Source organism: Ostrinia furnacalis, unplaced genomic scaffold (assembly GCF_004193835.3).
Source record: "Ostrinia furnacalis isolate ACB-3 unplaced genomic scaffold, ASM419383v2 OfSCF1743, whole genome shotgun sequence".
In the NCBI taxonomy this organism is placed as follows: Eukaryota; Metazoa; Arthropoda; class Insecta; order Lepidoptera; family Crambidae; genus Ostrinia; species Ostrinia furnacalis.
The window spans coordinates 322,192-341,113 of record NW_021131982.1 but is presented as its reverse complement, the minus strand read 5'-3'; the positions used below and the strand labels follow the sequence as shown (position 1 = coordinate 341,113).

The 18,922-nt window shown below is 37.1% G+C and overlaps 1 protein-coding gene across 1 annotated transcript; it reads left to right on the top strand.

Annotated features, from left to right (window-relative positions):
* The first annotated feature begins 2,778 nt into the window (after positions 1-2,778).
* Positions 2,779-17,419, top strand: LOC114353560 (uncharacterized). Its single transcript, XM_028305611.1, has 3 exons — positions 2,779-2,849; positions 15,145-15,990; positions 16,784-17,419. The coding sequence occupies exons 1-3, from the start codon at positions 2,779-2,781 to the stop codon at positions 17,406-17,408; spliced, it is 1,542 nt and encodes a 513-aa protein (XP_028161412.1). The 3' UTR covers positions 17,409-17,419.
* The last annotated feature ends 1,503 nt before the right edge of the window (positions 17,420-18,922 follow it).

The following is an 18,922-nucleotide window of genomic DNA, read 5'->3' as shown; positions in this document are numbered from 1 at the left end:
CCACCTAGTTAAAATGAGACTAATTAATAAAAAAATATGTAGAGTGAGTGTTAACGTTTGGTAGAGATCTAAATCCAAATTAACGTCAATATGCATGCAGGTATAAAGTTCTCACATGCTTCGTTCCTAGCTCGGCAGTGTATTCTAGAATGTGCGCGACTGGCCGAGTGCGCCGTGCATTGCGCAGGTGAAAGGGACGGCCCTACGGACAATTTGTATACAGTCAGCAATAGTTACTGGTAATATGTTTTTTTTATTCTCAAAGCTTAAAGAACTGCATGACCATTTTTCAGCCCTTCTTCTTCTTGTCGTGTCGACAACAAATCTACAGTGTCAGCCCAAAACTCTGCTACAAGAGTGGCATTTTCAGTAGCCTTCATTATGACTTTCTGCGTGCAGTTGTTTGGGCACGCCGCAGGGCACGACATCATGTGCTTCGTCGACTGGGGAGCAATTAACCATACTTGCACTCCAAGTTTGAGCAATCAAATTCAAGAATCCCCAATTGAACACAATTAAAATAGAACTAAACTTGAAACAAACAACTTGACTTAGGTAAAAGCTCGTAAAAACCATGCTTTAAGTTTAATCTATGCTCAACCTTTAATGCCGTGTATTTTCTTGTCTATTTATCTCTTACTCTCATTTCTGTATCCAGATTTAGTAAGAGGGAAGAAACCTGAAAATACTAAATAACACCAAGGGATTCCCCTACAACAGCTTTAAGTCCAGGACTTATTGTGCCGCCTGTACCTTCGTGACTCGGCGCGCCCGCGCGGCCTTTCCGACGTTTCCACCAGCGCTGCGGCGTTTCACAAACCGAGCGAGAATGCCGCCGGGAAACACTTTAATAAATAAATAAATAAATCTTTGGACAATTTCACACAGCGCCAGCTAGCCCCAAAGTAAGCAACTTAATGCTTGTGTTATGGGTGCTAGCTTGACGGATACACTACTTATATACTTTTTTTTAAATACATACATATTATACATAGTAACACCCAGACCCGTCACAGAAATTAAAATTCATCATTTCAATTTCTGCCCGGCCGGGAATCGAACCCGGGACCTCTCGGCATAGTAGTCCGTTCTGAACCACTACACCAAACGGCCGACAAACTAATTGCAAAATCTATTCGATTTATTATCTGAGAAGTGCCTATTTAGTTTAAATGCGAATAACTTTGGACATTTTACACTGAGCTATCTATACTAGACCCAAACTAAGCAAAGCCTGACAATGGACGGTCATAAAGATCCAGTCTGATACAAACAATTAAATATTTGTTTTGTGGAGATCGAGTTCGCAACATCAGAAATAATAGAAGCAGTAGGTATGCGAACCACAGGTCAAACGGCCGTTAAGATGCAAATGCATCCTGTGGCGACTTAAAAAAATAAGTTCTTTTATCTGTATGTGTTTAAACAAATGGAGCCTTTCGCATATCCTTGAGAACCCAGAGGTTTGCGCTAGGCTCAGGTGCGCGAGGACGTTGCGCAAGTGGCAAAGTTCGCCGGCCGATCGGGCATATCGCAATAGCAATAGCACATAATAACCGCAATCATTCCCAGCCGTAACCAATTTAACTCATCACTCGACAACTTCACGTGTGGAGAACGAGGGTTATGTATTTCAAATGCTCAGGCCGTGTCTTTTATAGATATTAGATAAGTTGTATTTAGATTAATCTCCAAAATCACTTATTGTTTTTGTATAAAGATCATGAAAGAAACTTAAACTTAATCGGCCTAGGATTCAACTCACAGATGGAGTACCTACTTGTTTCATGATACCCTGAAAACTATTTTGTCAGTATGAAATTAAATATGAATAATTACCAGCCGACTTTTGATAAGTTTTATTATTTAGCTAATTTGTACACAGAAAAAGCAATAAATAAATAAATTCTATTCTATTCTATTCTATTCTTTAGGTACCATATTCCTATTTTTCCATCTATAAGATTTTTTTAAGGTTTGACATTTTGGAACATAATGGATGAGCTCAATTGCGCCGCTGCGCTTGCGCAAGCGGACCAAATTCGTTGTTGTTATAAATACGATTTATAATAATAACACAAGTTATTTCCCGCGACTTTGTTCACATTTAATGCAATAAAAATTGGTCCTGTACTTTTTTTGTGAAGAACTAACAAATATCCTAGCCATCTTCCCAAACATTGGGATTTTTTTTTTCAAATTGCAAATAGATTCATAAACATTTTCTAATACCTACACTCGACTTCATTTCCCGTTCGTCTTACTTCGCTTATTAATATAAAAATTAATGCACGGGTCCTCTTGTACTTATTTTACATAAAAACGGATTTGCCCGTCTAAATACATAGGAAGGTTACGTAAAGGTAATATTGACACAACTTTTCAATTACTGGTAACAAAAACATCAACGCATGTCGAAACAAACAACATTTGAATATTACACCCATAACAACTAAAACATACGAGTTCGTTTTCCCATGGACAAAGCTCTGGCTGCCGAAAGCTTATGATTACTGCTGTAGCTTTGACCCTCCGCGCCGTTAGCCTATTCATAAAAGCTCAGATTTATGTTGGTCACGTTCCAATATATTCTAATCAAGTAATAAACGTAGTGTGGAGAAAATATTGTAATATTAATCCGTTAGCTGCAAATTGGGGTCGGTCAAAGTTTAATTCTTTGATTCACAAATAAATATTTGTTTTATCTGCGTAGCAGATATTATTTTTTCTTTTATTGTTCGACGATAGTGCGTATAATTCAATCCCTTTTGAAATATAATGGCCTTACTGACACGTTCGGCAGAAAAAGATGCTGGAGCAGCCAACGGTACCCAGCACAAAGGCAGAAAGTATGATTCGTACTCGTGTATACAATTTATCGGACGTTTTCGAGGCTGTGATTATAGGCCATAAGACGCCGTTACTATTTTACGATGGTCATGTCATGATTCAGTTTTTTTCTATGTTTGTATCATCATTTTTTGTACACGGAAGGTTGGCATAATTTTAAGACTAATTAACATTAATTGGCGATTTGTTTTTTTAAACAGGTGTAGGCATGCGGATCCATTTTTAGGGTTTCGTACCCAGAAGGAATGTTCGTGATCACTAAATGAACTTAATTAATTCTTAGTGGTTAAAAGATTGAAAATCTAAGGCAACGTCATAAAAAAAACTCCAGACATTTATGCCGTATATTTTCACAGACTCGCCAATAACTAATCTTTATTTGGGTATTATGTAGGCATGTTTGTTGAACTTCTCAATGATACCAATGAGTATTTGAAAAACTTCAACGATTTCCAATTTCATTAATGAATAGGCATTGCATTCATATGAGGTTTCGTTGTAATTAGTACGAAACGCTTACCACAAAAAGCATGTATGAACCACTGCAAAATCCGTGTTGCGATACACTAGCTAATAGCGCTAAACTCGACTAGTTAGGAAACCCATTTCCAGTTGACAAATAGATGGTTCTCATGTTTTTGTGACTGCGTCGGGTACAAGTCCCCATACTATTTACATAGGTACCTACTTTAAGTAGAGACTGACAACACCGTTTGCAATCTCATAAAACTACGCAAACTGCTGCATTCTTAGTACAATCTGCTACATACACTAGTCAGGTGTGACTTACACGTGATTACAGTGGTGTATCACTCATGGTATTTTCAGAAGCTAGATCAAAGTTTTTATGCTCTAGACCTGGGAGTTTTTTTGTAGCTGAGTGTATTACGCGTGTCGCGACGCAAGCGGCGACACACTCACTTGTCACGGACCACCAATTTGTTGGCCAACACTAATAACGTTAGAACGTAATTTTATTACAGTGAAGAGTACTTATTACTCATTCTATCAGTCATGTTGGGTAATTGTGACGGAATTCTCTCAACTGAGCTCTATGTGACACAGCATGCCAATTGAATTAGCTAAATATGTATGTCAGCTCAAATTACGCAAATTCCTTACCATCATCGTAGACTAAAATGGCGTAGCTTCAAAATGAAAGAAAAGGGACTTCGTGTTGTGATTGTTTTAAAGTGAAAAATATAGCTTTATAGCTGGTAAAATAACTGTATGTAGGTTCAAGCAATGTCTCTCCATATCTGAATCCATCATCAATTGTTTAATTTAAACGACAATTTTGATGCATGGACTTTCATATGAAAGTGATAAAATATGTATATGTATAATCTAATTTCCTTTGAAATTGTTTTAATTTTTCTTACTGCATTTGTGTAATACCGGTGTGCTTAGTAAATAAATAAGTATCGATTATTCCTCGGCACGCATGCGCTGCGCTGGCGCAAGCCCGCGGTTGCAGCGTTGGGCAACACTGCACTGCTGCATAGATCTGTCGAAACTTTTGTTTGCGCACTTTTATGGCGTTTTGTGAAACGTTACTAAACTTGCATTGCTGAAGGCACACGTTTTTAGATTTACGGCTTCTAAGTATTGTGTGCAATACCTATCTCCAGTTGCCATAATGTCGCGGCAATAAGCAACTAAAAACTTCTCCATAAATAACATGCATCCCGCCTGAATAACGATGAGCTGATGCGTCGCTAGAAAAGTGATCAGTGACCACTGCGTGTGCTGAATGCACGTCAATGTTGGGTAACGCATTTTCAGAATAACCACGATTGAGAAATTGTTCATTTGGTAATTAATCAGCACGAGACAAAAGACGAGGTCGTATGGTGGCAAACACTGATTCAAGATGTGTTAAACAAAGTTACGAATTACGATACATGCTAATTTCAATGAAATACTAATAGCTACTCAAGTAAAAATGTACGACATGACAAGCCGACTTAAAAGAAATTCTTTCTTCAGACTTAGGACATTAAATAGGTTCACAAAGTATTGTCTACTAGAGCCTATTAGAGAGAAGCAATACAGTGCGTGCCTCCGAGCGGTTATCTATCGCCGGCTGTGTAGCTGGAACATTGTTTCCGAAACATTGTCCGTGTAGTTTTATCGTGGGAACACGCGCGTTCGGTGTTTTCCGATAATGTAGATAGTGACGAGACTCCGACTGAGGCCCCGACATATCGATAAATAAACTCTGTTACTGAAAAGTACCTAAGTAAATAAGTAGGTATGCAATAACAATGTACCATTAAAAATATAGATACCTAATAGGTATAGACAAAATATAATATTAATTTTAAACGGTATCTATCTCAAATCAGAATAAGTTGAGTTTCTTGTGCTGTTTTTTTTCTTTTAGGCATCGCCAATTTCGGGCATTTTTATCGACAATCTTATGGTGGTACTGGACATCACTAGCGCACTGCTGAGGCTACATTGTATCCTCAAGCTAACTAAGCTAGTTTATCGTCTCGGAAGAGGCCGTGTTTATGGGGGCTCGTTATGGAATAACTTCATCCATAACTCCGCACATTAAAAACACTATAAATTTGTAAATTCCTAAAGGAACTAGTTATTTCCTAATGCAACTTCCTTAACATATAAAAAAGACAAGATTATAACCTAACCTAAACACGCAATTATGGTATCAAGATCACAAACTTCTAAACCAAAAACTTACTTTGTGTTTGTTGTTACAGTGTTTCTGCAAATCGTCAAATGTAACTTACCTGAAACAAATGAAAACACTTTATAAGTTATTGTTTGTAAGTACCCTTTTGGAACATAATGTTGGATACATATTAAAGGAAAACATGACTAACTAGCTACATTTTTTCAATTGTGTATAAGTATAATATAATTCTGAAAAGACACCATAATAAAAGCACGCGATGGAGCTTTACGTTACGGTCCGGTCCGATCTAACGTCAGACAAAATTTAACGGTTAATACTATTGAGCATGTATCGGCACCATTAGACGTAACATCGAATCACATACCGAAATGCTGTCCGTTAGGGCAGTTCATTGAACATAACAGTTCGTGAGCAAGCTTATGTTATGATGAATGAGGCCCCAAGACTACTGTCATCTCTAGGAGCAGTAGTTTTATTGACGTTTGACAAGTCCAAGTGGACTCGTGTTTTGAGTAATTTCGATGTAATTTAAGTCAGAGTGTGTGGTGTGATGAATGAGTCTCGTTACCATTAAGTGTTTATTAAGGAAAATATACTGAAACTCTTCTAAGAGATCCGTCCCAACCCACGACAAACTAACAAAGATTACTACAAGACAATGTCTTGCATATTGTAAAACGCGATATCCGTTATTTAGTTGGAGTAATGCTGGTAAATTGTTAGTGCATCAATACAGCGGGTACGGGTTCGGGTTCACTCTCGCTTTGAAATCGAAAGCTGCGCCGCGGCGCATGCGACCGCCGAGACCCGCGGAGCACGCCGCGGTCAATCAAGTCTCATCCCACGTTTAAGTGTGTGTTTAAGGAACTTGTTTTTCTTAAAAGTAATTAATTATCCAAATAATAGAATTTACATTTTCTTTACACTGATTCTGATGTATTGCATGAAATCACTTTAAATTAATGAAAAATAAAACTCACAAATGAAAACAGAGTATCTAATCTCAAAGCAAAAAAGTCGTATTTAAATAGGAGATTACACTATTATTTTCTTGTGTTAAAATAAAAACAGTCATGGACGATTCTTTGCGCCAGTATTCAGCTGCTTTATAATATAAATAAATAAATGAATCTTTATTCAAGTAACCAGGACTCAGATTGTTAGTAACAATTGCACTTAAAAACTATGTTAGTTGAAACAAGATGTAAAATAAATTGAATTTAGATTTAGATTTAGAATTGAAATAAGTATCATAATAAATTATACTCATTTCAATTCCAAACCCACAATTAAGCTTTGATGCTTTGATCTCATCAGTCTTAATTTGTACTGAAAGATAGAGATCAAATAGTTTTTATGTTTCCAATCCAATTGCTAAGTGTACCGATGACATAACATCCTGCATCCGCACACATAATGCATCTGACTTCTCTCAGCTAGCCGGAATGCTAAACTATACCTGCCATATTATGATACTTGTAATGAACGCCCGCGCATAACGCGCAGTGACATAATACTTTCTAAGTCAGTGTGATAAACATAAGCAATTATTCGCGCATTCCAATGTAGCTGTCAGTGTAAATATTAATGAACTCAACAACACAATTAAAGTAATTAAACAGTTATAAATAAGACTAACTAAAAGAGACACAATTGTAATCAAGAACGGACGTGTATGAAAATAATTGCACAAAATATAACAGAAGGTAAACTCATGTATGTACCTCGCTTTGCATACCTCTCTCGCTCGCACGCTCGGCCGTCGCGCTAGGGACGCTAGGGTTGTCTTGTCATGTGTTGCGTTTATTTCGTTATGATAGAAAAATGTTACTCTTAATACTATGCAAGAAAGACAATAACAGATATCCACGTATACTTATTTATATTATATTTAGTACGTTATTATAGTAATAGTTTGCAAACAAATACACGAGAAGGAAGTAGTATTTAGTTGAGTGGTTGACACTATTATCCAACTAATATTATAAATGCGAAAGTTTGGATGTCTGGATGTTTGTTGCTCTTTCACGCAAAAACTACTGAACGGATTTTGATGTAACTTTACAGTATTATTGTTTATAACCCAGAATAACATATAGGCTATAATTTATGACGATCTGTGACAAACTGAATTTCACGCGGGTGAAGCCGCGGGCAAAAGCTAGTTATCCAATAATTCATAAAACCTCTCTAAAACAATTCGATATTCCTAATAATTGAGTTGGCTTTCAATTTCAATTGAAATTCAAATAAATAACTTACTTACCTCCCCGAATCAACTGGTAATTTAAAAAATGAAAATTCGGTATTTAATGATGAGTTTAAGCAACCAAATACCGAACAATTATAATACGACTTATTCTATTTACTCATTTTCGTCAATTTCGCAAAACAAAATAATATCACAGGCGGTTGACCGGCGCGTGACTCAAGCGAACCACAGCGAACGTGTGGCGAACGTCTGTCGCGCTCGCATTCGTCCAAGACAGTCTTGCTAGGAGCGGTGTCTATGTGTGCGTGGCTCGAGCGCGTTTAGTATGGAGTTTGTCTTCTGTTATATTTTGTGATAATTGCTTGAATAAGTAGAACAGTAGGTAATCAATCTCCTCAACATTTTCTAGCATTTCAGCTTTTATCGATTTATAGAGCTTACATAAATTAGACGCATCTATCGATACTAAAAAATATATATTTAATTGCTATATTGTTATGCAAACAATATACAGGGTGTTAGGTAAATGGGTATATGAGCCGACACTAGCCCATGTTAACATGGGCATATAAATGGTATGGTGAAGTCAGAAATATTATTTTTTTAAATTTTCATACAAAATAAATTTTATAAAATATGATTTGTATGAAAAATAAAATAATTAAAATGAAGATATCAATTTTCTGACTTCACCATACCATTTATATGACCATGTTAACATGGGCTAGTGTCGGCTCATATACCCATTAACCTAACACCCTGTATATGAATGGAAAATTAACTTACAATAACAAAAATCAACTCTCAAGAGTAATTTCTTAAAAACCCGAAATTATGAATTTGTGAATGTCTGTCAAGTGGCATTATGAAGAAACCTTATCGAATCATCTTCATTGAACAATAGCGCGTGTTGAAACCGTGACATCAACGGCAGGTGACGAGTGGTAGAGCCACTGCGCCTTCCGCTATGCGCGAGCGCTTGTGCAACCGTGATTAGCAATATTATCATTCAGTATAACCCTATCACAAAGAACCCTAACTTGTTCTAAACCTTAGAAAAAAATAGGGTGGCAATGTGGCAAAAGGTTCTTGTGCACTTTTTCTCAGCGCTCGCGAACATCATTGTCCCGAAGCGGACTTTAAATTGTAAGAAATAAATATCAAACTTTTTATCTTCTTCTTTTCGTGTCGACAACAAACCTACACAGTGTCAGCCCAAAACTCCGCCCGCCACAAGAGTGGCGAAAAGAAGAAGAATGACTTTATGACCCTTCTCCATATGTCTCTTTAAACACATCTAGAATACTAATTTGAATTAATAAAGAAACTTGTAGAATTATATCTCGGGATGACACATTCGCATTAAAAATTGATAATAAGTATATTAAATGCAATGATAAGGTAGCAAACGCATTCGAAGGTTACTTCTCAAATGTACCAATCATAACAACAAGCAATCTTAATTCATGTTCATATCAGGCAATGTCTCTTCTCGAGGGTTGTGTTGATGTTTGCAATAGCCCATTAAAATTTAGACAAATAGACCCCATAGTTATTATAAAAACTTTCAAAGAACTAAATATAAAAAAGACAGAGGATATATGGGGCATATCAACAGACATAATAAAACCCATCATTCCTCTTATAGCTCCCCATTTAGCTCATATCTTTAATGAATGTATTAACGAAGGTCAGTTCCCNGACTCGCTTAGAGAAGTTTTTAAAGAAATCAATATATTGACTGTGGCTTCGCAATACATATTTGATAACATTATGTATGTCCGTAAACATATACATTTATTTACTAAGAAAAGTGACGTCCACTCATTTAACACGAGACATAAGAATAAACTTGCTGTTCCATCATTTAGGTTGCATAAGATAGGTAATTCATTCTTGGGGAAATGTATTACCATATTTAACAAAATACCACACAACCTTGTCGAATTGCCAATAAACAAATTTAAGATACATATAAAAAATACCCTTATGTCCAAAGGGTACTACAAGGTTCGAGACTATATTGATGACAAGGATGCGTGGTCAGTTCAGTCTGCACATATTTGATGTACTTAAATTTGACTATTCTTACCGTTAGATAATTCCTGGCAATAAGTGGTGACTGAGTTTGTTCCGGCGTTTCTTCTCAGCACTTGCCATATGTTTGTCTCGAAGCGCTGGTAGGGCCCAAAAGATAAGGAGACATGTAAAGTGCCCCATAAGGGCTACCTTTTCTTTTTTTATTATTTTCTATTGACGTTCATAAGTGCCACTTGTGGTCTAAACTGAATAAATATTCTTTGATTTTGATTTTGAATATTAGTTCAGCATCATCCGAGCACGAGTTATAACTACATCAATAACAGTTATTTATTTTAGTATTTTTATTGGTAAGTCATGTCTTACATAACTCCATTCAAAATAAACACCATCACATCTTAACGTTTTATAATTGCTTCAACTCAGCTAGGCTTGGCATCTTGTATTTACATAAAAGATATTATGTATGTGAAGGTTTTGTGCGCTGACGGTAACATGTATTCCTAAAGTATGACTTAACTGCGTAAAACAACGCGGTGTCAAGGTTCAAGGTATGAGCAGTCATTAAAAAAATTGTGGATGTATTTTACATTACATAGCATCGCATACAAGCAACTTACACAATATAACTAGCATGATCTGTTTATTTTTTTATTTAGTTTAACTAAAGTTACGAACAATGCTTATAATGATGGCTTAAATATGGAAGAACCTTACATTTTCCAACAAAAAATCCAATGGTTGTAAACTCACAAGTTTTAGATTTATCTGACTCTGAAATTGTCAAGGCTTGTACATTGTGGTACGGGACAATACAATCATAGACTATAATTTGTAGACACAATGTCAATTGATCATCGACAACAACACATATTATTCTTTGATTTCCCAATGTCTTGTGTGAATGGCGTTGTTTTTGCGTCCCATCGGGCAATTAGCGAACAATCGGCGGCATTGTGCGCCCTTTGTGCGCCCGCGCAGGGAGCCCGCGCCGCGCTGGGGTGGCCATGACGGGTGGACTTCTTCGGACAATAGGCTTAGTCGGGAAATGCTTAGATAATAATAAGAATACCAATAACAATTTATGTTGATCAAATATCATACTGTTTTGATAAAATATTGCACTACTCATTCCTTTAATAGATAACTGTGAACCACGTACAGTATAGTAGAACTTAGTCGTCTCCTTCAAGAGTCTAGACAGATAATAAAATGGAAGAGTGGCCTAGATAGTAAAAAAGATGAGTTGAATTTTGAAGTTTTAACAAAACATCAACAATTTTTAAAGTTTAGCTCTAGTAAATAAGTACACCTAGCAGTTATTCGGCATATCCTGTGTTTCCACACACCATGGTCGCCCCACCCCCGCTTTCCCATCGCGGCGGTCGTTGCCCGCTGTCGATTTGTTTGTTGATCAGTCATCTCGTTACGTTCGCAAAAAAAACCAACTCGATCCAACTCCTAATTCGTTTATGCAACTGCAGGTCTGATTGATTTAACTCCATTCTTTTTAGATGCCAACACGCCAAAGAAAAGTCTTGGAATAGTTGAATAATGCTTTTTCTGTTTAATCGTTATGGGCATTTTGAAATGAGAAATTGAAATGAGAAAAATACGCAGTTTGAACTAATTGCAATGATTTGATAATAAAAAGTTCTACCTCAAGATTTAATTATTTTTTTTACTCGAAAACCAGATCAAAAACGACTTGTTTTACCGAGTTTTAATTACATCATGAAGATACAATCGATTAATAAAGTTTTTCTTTAATCTCGTTCAATTTCAAGCGATTATTAAAAGCAATTAACATGTATTTATCTAAATATAACGTTTAAAACTCAATTATTTTCAAATTGAAATGACAATTCCCCTTGATTTATGTGGATTCCTTCCGTCAGCCGCGTCAGGGCAGCCAATTACCGAGCCAATCAATGGTTGCACAACTACATGCCCGCGGGCGCCATCGCAATCGGAACTTTCTCCGCGCGGAGCCCGAGTGGACAACCATTATGAGATGGCCAGCCAAGTGTATGGATAGATTGTATTGTAGTTATATTTAATAATGTTGTTATAAAATTGTAATGTTGTAATTGAAATAAGTTTTGTAATTAATATACAGATCTCTAATATTATTATTTAAATTATAATACTTGTTAGATTTAATCTCATGTTGCAATACCCTAGCAGGGTCCATGTTTTAGGTCTATGTCTATATGTAAGAACTTTTATATACCAACATTGGAGCAATAAAGAATTTGAATTTGAATTTGAATTTGAATGTATTTTTAACTTTGAACCATGTTACACGGATACAGCAGAACTTCATCCACAGGTTTTTAAATGTTTCTAACGAATTCTCAATATGCATATCCTTCCAGGCTTCTTAGCAGTCGTGTAGGGTCTACAATTCGTATAATTCCACATGAATCCAAAATACGGTTCCATACAAATTGACATGAGTAAGTATTCAGATAGTAGTTTGATGAATGGATGTTAAATGCACGCTTTTGTTTTCTAAATTGGTGTTCAAACAAGATGTTTTACTGTTACGATTTCCTGTGATTGAACCGACGGCATAATCCGCATAATCTGCGCATGTTATCCTCTGTCTGCTTGACTTTATCACCTTTTTGTCAGCCTGCCTCTTTATGCTGTCAGTCATTTCGAACGTCATTGTCTTACAAGGTTCCGTACAGTTTTTACTATACGAGCCAAGAGTTTTTATTAAGAAGCAGTCGATTGTTGTGTTGTTAGAATTAAAGTCACATAACGTAACTTAATAGGTTATCCAGTAGGAGTTGTCAGGAGTCAGGAATGAACAGGAAGAAATTTGCATAAGGCAGGTGCGTCAGATCATTTAGATCCACTTTTATAATCTATTAACTTTATGGTTGCATTTTATATAACATGAAAAACTTGCCGGCCAACATAACAATATGCATTTAAAATTAGAAAGCATGTTCCATAATGGTTCGCATTAAAGTATAATAACTACGAATATGAGTTGCAGCCTCACATTTGAAATGCAGAGAGAGCGCGTTCGATTCGTTAATATTATAAATATTACGTTCAAAGCCCGTGTGGTAATGGCGAGTAATTTCTCGGCTGTCACTGAAGGCGAAACGATGTGGAAGTTGTTATTTTGTTGGTGAAACATACAAGGGTTTACTCTAAGTTTATCTACATTCTGCAAGATGCAATCACGGATTTATTAAAGTAGTATTTTGTTTGATGTTTCTTTATTGTACCGGTAGATATTATTAGATTTTACTTGAATATAAAAAGAACAAACAAAGGAATTAATGAAAATAATGGGGAAATACGAAACCTGAAAGTTGAATTTACTTCTTATAAGAAAGTAACAATACGTAATGGAATGGTCACGTCTCACGCTTGCCCGTGCGCACCCGTTGCTGCGCGATTGCTTTTCGATCGATGTTATTCACGCTCTATACATGCTGTGTAAAATAATTGTGTGTTATTAAAAGAAAGATTTCTATTATTATCTAGTCACATACGGTGAACGGGTATTATTCATTAATCCTTCAAGGCCCGCGAATCTAGACACAATAGATAATCAATTGTTATGGCATTAATGTATGCCGTCTGGGACTTTAAAGGTTAATACAATGCCTAGTTAATTTGTCCGGAACAATCTAAAATTATATTCGTATGCGCTGTTTTATATAATTATAGAAATATAGAAACAATTTGTGTAACATCCAAATGCCAATCGACATTATATGCTTTTAATTATTAAAGTGAGGCCAAATTCCCAAATTCCATTACCATACCATTAGATAGCAGGAATAAAACCTACCATCTAAAGATATTGATGGTAATTCGTTCATCCACACAACATCCTGTATACCTAAGTGTGATTCGCAGTTCGCTCACAGAGTTCAAATATAAAGGGTCAATGATCTTTTTGTGTTGTCTTGAGAAGCATAAGACTTACGTAACTTAATTTCTACAAAATGTATAAATACCATACACACAGCTATTCGAATCGATTAACTGTAATTTACATGCTTCAAAAGCTGGCATATAAACACTCTTATTAAGCAACTAAATAATATTAATGGTAAAAAAACTCCAATCAAGTTTTACTATTTGCGCAATTTCCTTAGGTCTAACTAAATGACTGCTTGTGACGAAATCACATCACGTATTAAAACCAAGGATACCAAAACGAGATCCCACGAATTCCGCAAATTACTGCAAATATGAGCTATCATCGAGACGCATGAGACTGCGTGCGATCGTCGCTGCAATCAGAAAACCGTCGGTCTCTTTTGCGCCAATAATACGCGTGTCCTCGTCGCACCGCGCGGCTCGTTTGATCCCCACTAATTGCACGCTTTCCCGCCGGAAACGCCGCCATCATCCCATTAATCTATGGTAGACCATAGTCTAGTAATGGTCTGACCAGAGACAAGACAAGCTCGCTCTAATGCCTCTGCCAATCAAAAGATAGGGCCATTAACTTGAGACAATATAAAATCTAAAGGCACTGGGTCTCTATCAGAAGGAACTCTAGGGGTGGAATCTCCATTGGCGTGGGTTAACGGGCAAGGAGATAATATCTTGGATGGTTGACAATCACTTTTCCTACAATTTAACGTTCCACCAAACTCAACACGCTTTCAAAGATAACCTCGTAGCCGCCTGCTCACACTTGACATGACATAACCGATTGACAGTTATCTTTTTCTGCGCATCAGTNGGCAACTAGCCTATTCCCTTACCAAAGCACGCAAGTTTACCCCGTTTTTGGTCTAGTGGTAAGACCACCTGCTTCAGACGCAGAGGTCCCGGGTTCGATTCCCAGTAGGGGCAAATTTTTCTGTTCGGTTTGTTTGGTGGTAGGGCATGTTCTAAGTCCGCCGGGCTAGCTACCACCATCTTACAACAATGTTAACAACATTGTTGTGTTCCTGCAGTTAGATGTAAGATAGCCGGTTCCTCTGTGGTTGAGGATTCCGGGTGAAACTCGCTTCCACCTTCGGCCTGATCGTCCCTTACCATCAGGTGAGATACAGGCCAAGAGCTTCCTCGTTGTGGATAAAAAAAAGGTCATAATGCAGTGACAACAGCCTAACCGTGTCTTAGCGGATTCTTCGTATAATAATTATACGAATATTACCTATTAATTTCGGTTTTGTCGGTCGTCTGCTGACGCCTAAAAAGTAGTTCACTGTAAGCTACTTTTTATGATAATTCCGAGATTTACGGGGCGAAAAAATGGTATACAAAAAACTGCAGTTTTCGGAATTTGCTGTTAATTTCGCCTTCTGTTCTGTAGGCTAGGTAGTAGGCTGCTACTGACTGAAATGAAATTATTTACTGTTATTAACGCAACATATTGTATTATTTCCAGATACAACATGCTAGTCCACAACGCAAAACACATTATAATACCCTTAATAAACCAGAAGCTCTACGAATGCACCCAATGCAAGCGCTTGTTCAACACCGTAGAATCTCTCGAATGGCACTCGATCAATAGTCACTCTTACATCTCTAGCAATAAAGATTATTTGCCCAAAATACTGCAGAGCTTCGTCAAAAGGGAACCAGTCACAATGTTGACTAAAGAACCTCTAATAGATATAAGTTTACACAGAGCAAACGGTGAAAGTCCTGATATCACAAGTAATGTACCTGAATTATTAGAAAGTTTCGTGAAGAAAGAGCCCGTGACAATGCTCACAAAACTGCCTGATCCACCGTCAAGAACTGAGAATATTCTTGAAAGCTTTGTGAAGAGAGAACCGATCATGTTGTTGAACAACGAAAGCTTTCTAAACAGCAATCTCCACAAAGATGAAGCTTACTCGGATTCAGATAGAAATATGCCATCGGACAGTGATGATGAAGGTGATGAAAATGAAGTATTAAATAGCGATGATGAAATTATTGAAATTAAAAGTAAGATAGAGTTTGAATACATCAACATTGATACCGAAAAGAAGATTAAAGACAGATTGTTGTTCGAAGATGATGATGATGATGAAGTATTTCATGATCCTAATCTATTTGTTAATGAAAAAGAAGCTTTAAATAACTGTAAAAGAAACACAATAATATTAGGGAACAAGCCAAACGTGAAATGTAATGGGGATGAAAGTGTGCATGACGAGGAATTCCATAGTGTGCATTACGATGAGCTGATCAGACCAGGAGTGTATCGTTGCAAGAAATGCACCATGATTTTCCCTAGCAAGTAAGTATTTTTCAATTTATTTCGCACACTCACTGTGGGCGCGTCGCACAGTCGCGACAGCAATATAAATACCAGCGAGCGATAAGGATGGGTAGCTTGGGGTCATTGGACAAAATTCTACGTGCTCACAGACCTGGCTTTTGTAGACTTAAGGTCATAGTAGACTTACTCCCGTATTCACAAACGATGCTTGCTTATGTGAAGCAACAAATCGAAAGCACAGCATTGAATAGAGCTCTGTGATTGGTTCGTGTGTGACCCTGTGCGTCCACGCGCACTGTGAGACCTCATAGTAATGTTTGTGTATACGGTCCAGGGATATTACGGATATCTGTAACCGTAACCGAAACTTTTGGATATCCGAAATAAAAAAATATCCGTAAAATGTAAAGGCATAAAAGCCTGATTTACCTTTATAATGCCATCTAACATCAATTTTTTTTTTGTTTAATCGCGGTTAGGGGAGGGCTCGCATTCCACGGACCAGCAAACTTAGCGCGAACGGGTAATATCTCCGATTACTTACTGGGAAGCCTCAGCACAAAAATTGTATGTAGATCGTTTCATCCACTCGGCCGCGCCCCACCAATGTTTGGTCTCGGTCGCGCGGGGTGCGGGGAGTTTGATCCGAGCAATCCGTAAGGCATTATTGTAGTGTGCGTGTGCACTCATGAATCATTTAGCGCGTACCGATAACACTCAAACATTCGCGGAAGAATCTGGCGCGTCTTCGTGGATGAAACCATCTATAAATATTGTAAACAATTTTTAATTTAATTAATTTTCATTCCAGATTCGACGCCATCATCCACGAGACAGACCATATCAGATTCAAACGCCGTGTGCCCTTCATGTGTCGAATCTGCGATTGGGCAGTAGGGAACAACATAGCAGCCCTACAGTACCACAAAAGACGGAAGCACCCCGACAAAGAATTGAAAACTCACAAGGAATTCACCAAGTGCTTCGAATGTGGTCTCCGTTACATCAGCAATATGAGACACAGGCAGAACTACCACAACGAATTCGCTTGCAGATTTTGCCGGGACGTGTTCACGTGTCAAAGTGATTTGGATAGTCATAAGTTAGAACATGTTAAAGGCGATCACGAGTTTAATTGGTCGATAAAAACAGTGAAAGTGTGTGATTTTTGCTTCGGCTGGTTTAAGGATAAAGTGAATTTGAAATATAAGCATATAAAAGACTATTTTAGGTTGGGTGAACGGTTACAGTGTGAGCGATGTGAGAAATACTGCTTTCAATTGAAGATTGTGAGGATTCGGTGGAGGAAACGAAGGAACCCCATGAGAGAACAGTTGACGTACGAGTCTAAGAAAAAGAAACCTATGAACAACTCGGATAGGTTGAAGAATGTACAACAACGGCTGAAGATGTTGAAAACATTAAATAAATTTTGATTTCGCGTTTAGTTGTTGTTTTTATTTGTCTTAACTATACTTACGAGCAAAAGTATGGAATCACCCCCTTTTGTTTTGTTCCGAGCCATCTTAAGAACTGAATTCCTATGAATCTATCTATGGTATTAATTTAAAGTATACAGGGTGTTAGGTAAATGGGTATATGAGCCGACACTAGCCCATGTTAACATGGGCATATAAATGGTATGGTGCAGTCAGAAATTTGATATCATCTTTTTATTATTATTTTTTATTTTCACACAAAATAAATTTTATAAAATCCGATTTGTATGAAAATTAAAAAAAATAAAATGAAGATATCAATTTTCTGACTTCACCATACCATTTATATGCCTATGTTAACATGGGCTAGACGTGTCGGCTCATATACCCATTTACCTAACACCCTGTATACCTAATATTACCTTTAAAATGGTACCATTTTCATTTATCTTCTAAAGCCCGGTCCGTGAGCTCGGTGCCGTACGTCAGAGTAAATATATTCTTTGCCGTACGTGCTCACAGACCGGGCTTTATTAGTCATTTAGTTCTTACGATCGTTCGTAACAAACAGGGTGATTCCATACTTTTGCTCGCGAGTGCTCCGCCCCTGCTTTCGCACAGGAATGTATTATAGTTAAAAACTTTCTTCTTGAATCACTTATCTATTGCTGAAAACCAAATTAAAATTCGTTGAGTAGTTTAAAAGAGAGGAGGCACGCGTCCCGGAGTCTCAGGTTCGATTTTTGATTCAGTTTATATTTCTTGATTCCTTGAGGATTATTCTGTATTGACAGATATTAGCTCATTGCATTGAGATGTGAACGTAGAGTTACAAAAATATAATTTTGAAAATTATTATGACGTAAAACATGTGAGCTACTGTTAAACCTCGAATGCCTTATTACCCACCGCACTACCAAACCACACTACCAGTAGTGTCGTGGGGAATATTTTTTCCCTTCTGCACTACCAAGCCAGTAGTGTCGTGGGTAACATACATCTTCATTCCCATCGACACTACTACCATAACTAAATGTAAAATTTGTAAAATTTTGGACTGTTTTGTAATAAATTATGTTTATATGCAACCTTAAGCTCTGTGCAAATTTGCAGTTTGACGGAATTTACTGTAAATAAAATTTAACCTAAAAAGGCTTAACTTTGCGTGAAAGAAAAACAAAAATTAAATTATTTTTACCCGACTACGGCAAAGCAAAAGGAGGGTTATGATTTTGACAGGCTATGTGTGTATGTTCATCTGTTCCCTCGTAACTTCTAAACTACTTATCAGAATTCGACAAATGACATATCATTAGAAGCGTCTTAATTGTCCGCTGGTTATAGGCTATAATATGGGGTTTCACAAAATCTAATGTGGCGCCCTCTAGCGGACAAACCATACAGAGTAAAAAATAAAGTTAAGATAAATATGCCGTTTGGTATCATTTGAAAGCGCTTTACTTGTACATTTTGAANTACCTCAAACCGCACCACTACTACTGCTGATCCAG

Bases quoted from the DNA above. Each gene is read 5' to 3' on its own strand.
- LOC114353560 (XM_028305611.1), top strand. From the start codon at position 2,779: ATGGCCTTACTGACACGTTCGGCAGAAAAAGATGCTGGAGCAGCCAAC. The intron at 2,850-15,144 runs GTATGATTCGTA...TATTATTTCCAG, and splicing joins ACCCAGCACAAAGGCAGAAA to ATACAACATGCTAGTCCACA. The intron at 15,991-16,783 runs GTAAGTATTTTT...TTTTCATTCCAG, and splicing joins ACCATGATTTTCCCTAGCAA to ATTCGACGCCATCATCCACG.